Source organism: Talpa occidentalis, unplaced genomic scaffold (genome assembly GCF_014898055.3).
Source record: "Talpa occidentalis isolate TD23 unplaced genomic scaffold, MPIMG_talOcc4v2.1, whole genome shotgun sequence".
Lineage (NCBI taxonomy): Eukaryota > Metazoa > Chordata > Mammalia > Eulipotyphla > Talpidae > Talpa > Talpa occidentalis.
Window position 1 is genome coordinate 71,572,112 of NW_026555331.1, and position 11,388 is coordinate 71,583,499.

General features: G+C 36.6%; 1 protein-coding gene across 1 annotated transcript; it reads left to right on the forward strand.

Moving 5' to 3' along the window:
- Positions 1-900: 900 nt before the first annotated feature.
- On the forward strand, positions 901-11,129 carry CLXN (calaxin). Its single transcript, XM_037509918.2, has 6 exons — positions 901-1,061; positions 5,661-5,819; positions 7,051-7,155; positions 7,698-7,849; positions 8,130-8,234; positions 10,640-11,129. The coding sequence occupies exons 1-6, from the start codon at positions 1,004-1,006 to the stop codon at positions 10,697-10,699; spliced, it is 639 nt and encodes a 212-aa protein (XP_037365815.1). The 5' UTR covers positions 901-1,003; the 3' UTR covers positions 10,700-11,129.
- Positions 11,130-11,388: the final 259 nt, after the last annotated feature.

Sequence of the window (11,388 nt, forward strand, 5' to 3'; positions counted from 1 at the left end):
AATTCATATTATTGCTATCTGATATTTCAAAAAGAGTGTCTCATCTGTGGTTAAGAAGAGCAAAAAGTCCTCTCACGCTGCAATGCAAGGACTATCCTTTCTTGGCAGTCACAGACCTGCCTTTCAAATAAGCAAAGAAGCCATTTTACTGGGATGCTTTCCAGAAAAGCGAGGTTGTGCTGTACCCCATAGCTAAGGGGCAGGTTGCCTGCCTGTTCCTATAAGGGGCTGTCTCTTTAACTGGCTTAAAAAATGTCATTGGCTTTTCCCTGATTCCACTAACAGCTTCCATTTCCACCACCAAGATTAAAAGGAAAACAGGAGAGTAGGATGGAAAGAGTCTCTCTGGCTCTCAGTTAACATCACCACAAACTTGAAGGCAACTTGTTCCAGACTCCTTCCCGGCATCTTAGCGAAAGGACTGACAACCAAGAGTGCTTTATCCCTAAAAGCAAGGTCCTGCAATTGGTGAAAAAATCCACTGAATAACACACCTGCATATTCTTGTAGTCCCTCCAAGAGGCCCCAGATTACCCTGAATGCCTTAAGCCTCCCGTGGTGTAATGCTAACTACACAAAACATCCCTCACATGGCGTACACAACATATTTTTAAACCTTGATGATTTACAGTACAATCAAAGATGCTGTGAACTCAAAAGACAGCAAAAACTTAAAATTAAAATTCCCAACGTCAGCAATCTGAACAGTCCGCAGAGTGCCTGGCTGGGACTCTCAAGTGGGGCCGAGTGCTCTGGTCCCAGAAACCAATTGGCAGCTGTCCCAGTCGTTGCCATGGCCACGTTGTGTGTTAGAGCAACGCATTGACCTGCCATCCCGAGAGCCAATCAGTAACAGGCTGAGACGTTGCCATGGCAGACAGTGTATTCAGGCCGCCCACACGCCCTAGTGTGGAGATGGGGCTCTAACCCGGGCGCGCGCGAGGGTCCAAGCACGCACGTGCCTCCAGACACCTGCGGAGGCTGGATTTTCTGAGCGCCTGGCATGAACCGCAAGAAGCTGCAGAAGTTGACAGACACCTTAACTAAAAATTGCAAACACTGTAAGTAAAATTCAAGTGCCGGGCGGGGCTCCTGGATCAGGTCTCAAGCGCTCTTCTGTGCTGCCCTTGGGCATATTCCCTGCATCCAGAACCTGAATGCCAGTGGAGCACCCTCTACTCCCACCCACTAAAGAAATGTTTGGAAGGGAATCCCCAAGCCCCACCCTGTGTCCTTCGGGTGTTAGCACCTTGCGGCTGGCACCCACAACTGCTCAGAATCTTTAGGATCAGTAATCAGGTATCCAGGCATCCAGTACTACACTCCCACGATTAATTTTATTTGTTTTCCAACCTTCTTATTTATTTAGTTACTTTTTATTGTACTTTTCTTTTTAATCAAGGTAATGGTGGTTTGTGACACTGTATATGATTTAGAGATAGAAATACACACATTTTCAAATGCATGTTACCACACCACACCCACCAGGAGTCCTTCAAAATAGTGCTCCTTCTGTACTTTCAATTCCTCTCTCCCCATCCCCTTTTTGGTGGTCTCAATTTTACAGTCAGATTTCTAGCGTAATGATTTCTAAGGTTTTGATTAGTATTAGTTGTTCCTTTATTTTATATCTTTATATTCCAGCCATTTTTTGACTTATTTCACTCAGTATAATTCCCTCCATTTCCACCTATGTTGTCAAATGGCAAGAGTTCATCATTTTTATAGCTGAGTAGTTTTCCATTCTGTATATGTATCACATTTCTTTATCTTTCTGTTCTTGGGCACTTACATTGTTTCTATAAAGTGGTTATTTTAAATAATGTTGCAAAGAGCATAGGAGTGCATATATCTCTTCAAATTATTATTTCTGCATTCCTGGAGTACTTAGGAGTGTAGTTGCTAAATAGTATGTTAGAGCTGTTTTTAACATTTGAGGAAACCTCTATACTGTCTCCCATAGGGGCTGGGCAAGTCTACTTTCCAAACAACAGTGTGTGAGGGTTCCTATTACTCCACACCCTTGAAACGTGCTTCTGTTTTGTTTTGTTTTTGCTGATGTTGTTGCTTTGACTCTGGGTCATTCTCAAAGGTGTTAAGTGGATCTATCCTTCTTACTTTTTCATTAACTTACATTATAGAAATATGACATATTTATCCACAAGACTCATGTGGTTTTGACTTCAAACGCAGGTGTGTATACTACACACACTAGATTCAAGAACAATAATATAACCAACTAATACCCACTTGCTAGCTCTTTTTAGAGCAAATAAACTGGCAAGTCCTAAGATCTGGAAATTTACCAAGATATCCATAAGGCTAGATATTTATCAGTGGCTGAATAGCCATAGCAATTGAAGCACCACAGATGCTTATATCTCAGAGCAAGGAGATGTGTATGGAAGGCAAGGAGCTTTGCAAAGCTAAACTCATGGTAAAGAATCTGTTACCCACTCTAGGCTTATGTTTTCCAGTTGTTGGTGTGGTTGCAAGACAAAAGAGACTTTACAGGGATAAGATGAGCCCCATTAAAGATTTCTGCTGCAATTGCATATTTTAAAAGAAGGTCCTAGAATTTCTTAAGTAACTTTAGTGTTATATTTGAATAGAAAAACAGAATTGTACCTGGGCAATATAGCTATGGAGTATGGTCTACATGAGGAAGACATTCACACGAGTAAGCTTATAAATTGTGCTCTGACCACTTGAGAAAAAATGGATAACATACTAATCCAGAGAACATCCCCATTGTACAAAAAAGGAAGAAGAAAATATATTTTATGTGGTTCTATGTCTTCTGATTGCTCCTAGTATCTAAGCTGATGAGTGGTTCTGTAAGTAAAAGTTATGGTGTTTTAAGTATTTTAAATTTGTTAGAATCTAAAAGGCATCCTGTGATTTAAGGTTTTATTGTGGTTATAATCATATTGCCATCATATTTTTGTTTTATTGTTTTTCTTCCATTCTTGGGTAAAGATCAGATCTTCTTAAAACGTGCAGTAAATATTTTGAATAATTCTCATTACATTAGTACTTATAACAATAATTGCTACATACAGTGCTGAATTTGATTTAGTCCCTGTTCAGTAACTTTGCAATGTATTGCAAACAAATTCTGTGAACAGTCAAAACATGGCAAAAAAAAGTCAACCCTTTTTTGTTTTGTCTTGATATAAAAAATTAAGTGAGCCTTAGAATCCTTGATGATTACTAATTAAAGTCTATAGAAATAGTTAACAAATCATGGACATTTTAAAAATTTTCACTTTCTTTAAACAGAGGACCTCTCCTTTAAAGTCAGATTTCTTTTAGTTGCCAGATGATATATCCTACCAGGATGAAATGGCTAAAATTTACAGAATCAGAGAAGAAAGAATCTTAAGTGATCAACAGTTAATCCACCATTTACAGATATGACACACAAAACACACTTAGACAAATTCAAAAAGATGAAAATCCATTCCTGAATTTCCCTTAATTTAATTTAGTATTATATTCTAGAGTTTAAGAGACATTTCACTAAGAACAGTTTTCTAATGGTTAGTCTTTGGTCCTTCAGGTAATGAATTAATACCCTTTAATATTTATTTCAACTGAGATGAAAAATATCTAATTAACATCCCTTTTCATACACATGAACAGTGTGCATCATTCTTCATGCAGACTTTCCTCCCCAACCACTAACTGCTTTTTTTAGTTTTAGAACTTTTTTTTTGCTGTTAAGTATACATAACATGAAACTTACCATTTTACCCAACTTAAGTATAACTCAGTGGCATTGAGTGTAGTCACGTTGTTTCCCAACCATCATCGCCATTCACCTCCAGAATTTTTTCTTCTTTCCCAACTGAAACTCTATTTATTTATTTTTTTAAAAAAAGATTTATTTATTTATACAAGCACTGGGTACAGTCAGAAGTGCGGGAGGGTGAGAAGATTCACCAAAGCCAGAGCGGGAGCAGAGCAGGCAGAAGGACCTAGGTACACTGCTGAGGGGAGCAGCGGGCGGCAGGAGAGGTCTGCGCGCCATGCAGGACCCTTCTCCAGTGGCCTGGGATCAGCCCGGTTTCGAACGGGCACTGCAGAGGATGCAGGCAGCTTCGCAACCCAGCGCTCAACCGCTGCGCCACAAAGGGAGGCCCGTGAAGCTCTATTTATTTTACCATAACTTCCATTTCCCCCTCTCCCCAGCCCTTGGCAACCACATTTCACATTCCATCTCTATGAATTTCATCACTCTAGCTACATCATATAAGTGAAATCATACAATATTTGTCTTATTTTGTCTTGCCTATTTCATTCAGTATAATGTCTTCCAAGTTCATCCATGGTATAACATGTATCAAAATCTCCTTCCTTGTTAAGGCTAAATGATATTTCTTTGTTTGTATATACCACATTTTGCTTATCCATTCACCCATGGATGGACAAATCAGTTGCTTTTCATCTTTTGGTAATTGTTAATGATGTTGCTATGAACACTGGTATACAAGTATATTAGTTCCTGCTTTCCATCATTTGGATTTTATTTACAGAAATGAAATTATTAGATAACATAATGCTTCTATATTAACTCCTTTGAGGAACCGGCATGTCATTTTCTAAAGCAGTTAGCAACTTTTTAGAATTATAGCCATTATATTCTATTCTACTATTTGATTGATTTTTCTAAAGTTTATTTTTAATTGTGGTACTTAAAATCAGAGGTCACATTCAGGCCTGTCAAGACTTGTAGGATTTGTGGTCACTGCATACTTATTTTCTGTCCTCTTTTATATGCACACAGGTTTTGACCTTCTTTGCAAAAATATTGAACTTAATTTTGATTTGTTTTGAAATAAAATATTCTCCATCGTCCACTTATACTTCATATTGAAATGCACTTTCATGTTCCTAATGACAGGCAATAATACTGTTCACTTACATACCTCAAATGGGGATTAGAACACAAGCAGTTAATTCAGTATGAGTATACACCAACCTTCATGCAGTTATGTATTTGGGCAAGGACACGTGTGTGTATACATTTTTTAAAATGAAAATTCCTTTCTCTAATTACCACATCTTCCATTAGAACTGCAGTGGGTGCTAGAATATGTTTAAGCACTTCTTTATTGGAAAATAAATGTTCTGCTTTTTAGAAGATGACTTTTAAATTTCTGAAGACTAGTGTGAAATGAAAATTTTTGCTGGGTTTTCAGGAGCCTACTGTCTATTTCCAGGAAAAGTTAAGATGTAAATATCAAGAATGCCTAAAATAAAAATACCAGAGGGAGGTTAGCATTCTTAAACATTACCCTGCTTAACTTTGAACCACATTTCTATTGCCTTGTAAAGTTTAGGATCTAAACCCACAATCATTATTTGGATAACTTGGCTAATACTATTTTTCCCTAATGTGATTAAATGTACATTTCTTTCATATTCACCTTGTTTGGAGGAAAGACTACTTATTTTAATGGAGGGCATTTTCTAGCACTTTAGGGGGCATTTTCTACTAACTTTAATGTCATGAAATTCAAAGCAGTTTAGTCATTTTTTGATAACTATGTAATTGATGGCTTTGGTGTTGTTAATCTATAACTCATTAATGGCAATTTCTGTCAGATACTGAACATTAAAATGCATTTTGCTTTATCAATTTTATTCTTTGACAGTTAATAAATTTGAAGTGAAATGTCTCATCAATCTTTTTTATAACTTGGTGGGAGACGTAACAGAGCGACCAGGTGTCGTCATTGGACTAGATCGTAATGCATTTAGAAACATCCTGCACACAACATTTGGAATGACAGATGACATGATTTTGGACAGAGGTAAGAAATCACAAGATCCAAACTGGCCAAATATAAGCATAACTAAAAAAAAAAAAAAAGTTTGGAGTTTGTACATACTTGGTAGGAAGCTTAATGTTCTACATTTCCATTTCACTCATACATAAATTGTGTTTTTATCTTTGTGTATCTAAGAAGAGGACAAATAAGTTGGAATGATTAGATTTCACTTTATATCAGAAACTCATACATATATAATATATATTTCTACTTAGTAAAATTATAAATAGAATAGTTTTATATATACTTTTTATTGAAATAACATTGGTTAACAACTCTGTATATGTCCCAAAGGTGAATGAACAATCCTTTTCAGATATATGTTGCAATACCTCACACACATCAAGGCACCAGTATTTTTCCACCATAGTCCATGGTGTTCGCTCCTCACTTTACTCTCCACCTTAATAGATAGTTTATTTTTTTAATTTTTTTTATTTTTTTAATTAAGGTGACATTGGTTTATAGCAATGTGTCTAATTTGTAGGATCATTCCCTCCAAATGCATGTGCCACAACACATCTACCACTAATGCACCCATAACCCTCCATCAAAGTCCATCATGCCCCTTCTTCACTATGCCCTTCTCTCTCCCACTTCTGTATTGTAGCTTCAATTCTACAGTCAGATTTATAGTGTTGGTTATTGGCTTGTTTAATCTGAACCTGTGTTTTGTTCCTCTATATTCCACATGTAAGAGAAACCAGCCACTATTTGCCTTTCTCCTTGTGACTTGTTTCACTTACCACTGTCCCCTCCAGTTCTGTCCATGTTATCAAATAGCAAGAGTTCATATTTTTTAAAAGCTGTATTCCATTGTGTATATATGCCACATCTTCTAATCCACTCTTCTGTATTTGTACACTTAGGTTGTCTTAGGCAATTAGCCATAACTTGGCTATTGTAAATAGTGCTACAATGAACATCAGAGTGTATATATCCCTTTATATTAGCATTTTTACATTCTTTGAATAAATATAAAGGAGTAGAATTGCTGGAAATTATGGTAAATCTATTTTTAAAATTTTGAGAAATCTGCATACTGTTTTCCATAGACACTGCATGTGTCTATTTAATGTTATAGTATCTTAGTTTCTTCCTTTGTCATTGAGAATGTTGGACCATAGGATCCTGAATTTTAAAAATGAGTAGATTCATTACTGAGAAAAAAATTGCAGCACAAGTATTATGTTGTACTTCTCTCTCATCTTAGTATTCCGAGGTTTTGATAAAGACAACGATGGTTGCGTAAGTGTGTCAGAGTGGATTTATGGATTATCATTGTTTCTTCGAGGAACTTTGGAAGAGAAAATGAAATGTAAGATTTCAGGTTATCCTACTGGTTTGTATATTATGATTACTCTATCTAAAGTATCTAAATCGGTGACCTCCAACCCAGTCAATATAGAAGGTTTGCTTGTTTTTTGACTTGAATCCCCAGTAGTCCCTTTTATGAAGTAAATTCAAGTTAATGATAGGGTTGAAAAATAATAAAAAATAAAATCAAAAGGTTCTGAGGATAATTCATGTTAAGCAAGACTATAAAGACATACACAACGCATGTTCATTATGTGTGCATTCATTTATATATTAAAGAGCTTACACATTTCCTTACATAAATTTTGGCCATAGAATGAAAGAATATTGATTCAATGTTCTGATTCTTAGCAAATTCTTAATTAAATCTGATGACCTATTAAGGATCATATGTCAATCAGTTTTCCAAGAGGTTCAGAATGAAAATGTTCAAGTTGTTGTTCCTTGGCATGTTTTTCTATGGCTAAGTGGTCTTGAAAACCTTATCAGAGTGCAGAATTTCCTTAGTGATTGTATCATATTCATAATTTGCTATTTTTATAGATTGTTTTGAAGTTTTTGATTTGAATGGTGATGGATTTATTTCAAAAGAGGAAATGTTCCATATGTTGAAGAATAGCCTTCTCAAACAACCTTCTGAAGAAGATCCTGATGAAGGAATTAAAGATTTGGTGGAAATAACACTTAAGAAAATGGTAAATATGGATAATGAAATTGAAATTGAAGGCCATATATGGGATAGAAAAAGAATTCAAATTATATAATTACATAAGTACCAGTTTTCTGCTTGGTGAAATAAAATACTTGGATTCTGCTCTTTCATTATAATAATAAAAGTTCTTTTCAACTTTAATGTTCAGTAACTTATTTTACTAAGATCTGCTAACATTTGACCTTGAAAACCAGGATATATTTGCAATAAATATTTTACAGGTTGACTGACAAATGTTTTGTCACCTTCCCCCCCGTGCCCAGGACTATGACCATGATGGGAAGTTGTCTTTTGCAGACTATGAACAAGCTGTAAGAGAAGAAACTCTGTTACTAGAAGCTTTTGGACCATGTCTACCTGATCCAAAGGTAATTATATTATTTTCACTGAATAGTCTCAAAATATAATGTAGGTCCAATAACCTTTAATTTGTGAGTAATGGATCAGATGAATCACATTAACCCACAATGAATAACTTCTCAATAGAGAGAATCCTCTGAAAGAGAAGCTGCTTGTTCATTTCATTTTGCTATTATAGCCCAGTACTATTACTTCTCATTCATTCATTCATGTAAAAAACAACTACTAAGGCTTAATAGATGCCAGAAACACAAATGAAAATCTCAATGATTGCACTCAAAGACTAGTATTTTCCTGGGGGAAAAAAACAACATGAAAATAATTACACAACAGTGTGATAACTATTATTATAATAGTAATTACTTATATAATGCTTCATCTATACCAGGCAATGTGTATAAACTATGCCCCATATCACCTCCTTTAATCTCCCTCACATCCTGTGAAGTAGTTACTATTTTCCCTACTTCATTTTACCAAGAATACCAATAAGAATACTGGTTCAGAGAGTTCAGGCAATTTATTCAAGTTCATTCACTAAGTATGTGATGCTAGATAGAATTCCTAGAGATTTGAATGGAATGAGGCAGTTGAAACCCGCTGAAAGAAATAATATGTGGGGTCTCCCCGGTGGTGCAGCGGGTTGAACACAGCTCTGTGAAGCTGTCCACAGCCTCTGCAGCACAGGTTCGATTCCTGGTCAACCAGGGAGATACTCACATGGTGCAGTAGACCTCTCCTGTCTCACCCACTGCTCCCCTCAGCAGTGTTTTTGGTCCGTCTGCCTGTTCTGCTTCCCACTCTGTCTCTGGTGAATCCTTTCACCCTCCCATGCCTCTGGCTTGTACCCCAGTTCTTGTATAAAAATAAATAAATTAAAAAAAGAAATAATATGTGAATGATTAGTGGGACATGGAAGGTTTACCTGGCTTTCTAAAGACAGTCAGATCAAAATGGAGATGAATAATCCAAGCAAAGGTTATTACATATGAATGAGAGTTTAACAAGAGATATAAATGAAACTACCTTAGAAGAGTATTTGGTCTGATATGAGACTGACACTGAAAATATAGAAGGACTGACTACTGTGAGGCTTAGAGCTTGGATTTTGTCTTGAAGGTCATGAGGATTCAATGAAAGATTTTAAGAAGGTGGTTACCATTTAAATAACCCCCACTGCAATCTTTGTTTTTTTTTTTTTTTTTAAGATTTATTTTTATTTATTTATTCATACAAGAACTGGGGTCGAGACCAGAGGTGCAGTGGAGTGGGGGTGAGAGGATTCCCCAGAGACAGAATTGGGAGCAGAACAGGTGGATCTACTGAAATACACTCCTGAGGGGAGCACCAGGGGAGACAGGAGCTGTCTGCTGCACCATATGGGTTAGCTCCCTGGCCAGGGATCAAACTCAGGCCACAGAGGCTGACTATAACTTGATAGCACTGAGACTTTAACCTCTCAGGGAGGCACAAAATATCTGTTTCTTGAGCTCCCTACCCAGCATTTTCAGTTTATAATCTCTTGATTTTTACCCCAAAACTTGCCCCTTCCCTAGTCTCCCCATCTCAATAAATGACACCTCCATATTTTCAGTTCAGACAAAAAATAGGATTCATTCCTAATGTCTTTCACATAGCACTACTAGATACTCCTTCAAAATATATCCTTGGATATAAATTCTTCTCCACATCTCTGTTGGTGACCAACCTAAAGACTCTATCAACTGGCACCTGGCTTAGATCATTAGTTCTTGCTTCTACTGATTATTCTTCACAAAATCCCATGTATTTAAAATCTTAAATGTCTTTCCCTTGCTTGGTACCCCCCAGTGAGTTCTGAAATCTGCATTTTCTCTCTCCAACCACATTTCTTATCATTCATTCTTTCTTGCCACTGGAACTACACTAGCTGCCTTGCTATTCTTCCCTAGTTTCTTTTGCATTTACTATGGCCTCTCTCCAGAATGGTTTTCCTCTAGATCTTCACATGCCTTAGACTCCCATCTCTACTCAAATGCCATTGACTACTTTAACTACCTCTCCTCCATCATCAACCCTTGTTCCTTGTTCCAAATCCCTTCCAGCTTCTCTGATCTTTGAGATGCCTCTGCTCCTCATCCAAGCATGGTTATGGCCTAACTACTTCCCCAGTGTCTACCTCATGCTCACCTTTTTGGTGCCCTCATTGTAATTAACTAAATTATTCAGTCTCTGGTTGATTTCTCCCTCTTAGAATGGAAATTCCTGGAGAAATGGTCATATAGTCTTGCTAATCTTTGTGGCCTCAGGCCTAACTTTGTGTTTGGAATATGATCAGCACCATTGCTATCCATGAGTGAAAAAAAATTGTGTTACAAGTTTTGTTCTACCTTCTTTGGAGATCTGTACTAATTTGAACACTTTTGTTTTACAGAACCAGATGAAATTTGAAGCCCAAGTATTCAAAGACCCAAATGAATTCAATGACATGTGAATACCTAAATGTCTTTGTTTTCTCAAACAAGTAGGAATGGAGGCTCATGTGTATTGTTTTCTTACTAAGCTCAGAAAGATGTTTAAATTTGGGGATAGGAGATAGGTCACTTACCTATGCCATTCAAGTTTGGTGAAAACTCAAGTAAAATAGATGAAAGACAGGAAGTTCCCTATTGGATATTGTTGAGTTTGGCAAAACAAGTAAACATTTCTAGAGAAAATTACCACATATCTGTTGAAGCCCATAACTGTTGTAAAGCTTTTGTATTAATGAAATGAGTAGAGAGATTATACAGTCATGAATTAACTAGTAAGGCAAATGTTCTTCATGTCCTAAAGATGTTGGGTATACATTTAAAAATCATTTAAACTTTTCAATTTCCTTTGTAGCAGTAAGTAGTTGAGAGACCATCAAAAGCATGATAATTCTGGCACTTAGCATTAAACACCTTCTACTAAACACTAAGAGAGATTCAAAGAAATGGAAGGGATAAATAATTTATCTTAATCTGTTATTTTTTATTAAATTTTGTTAAAGATTTTTATTTTATTTATACAAGAACTGTGGTACAAGCCAGAAGCATGGGAGGTTGAGAGAATTCACCAGAGACAAAGTGGAGAACAGAACAGGCAGGTGGACCAAAAACACTGCTGAGGGGAGCAGAGACAAGAAAGGTCTGCCACACC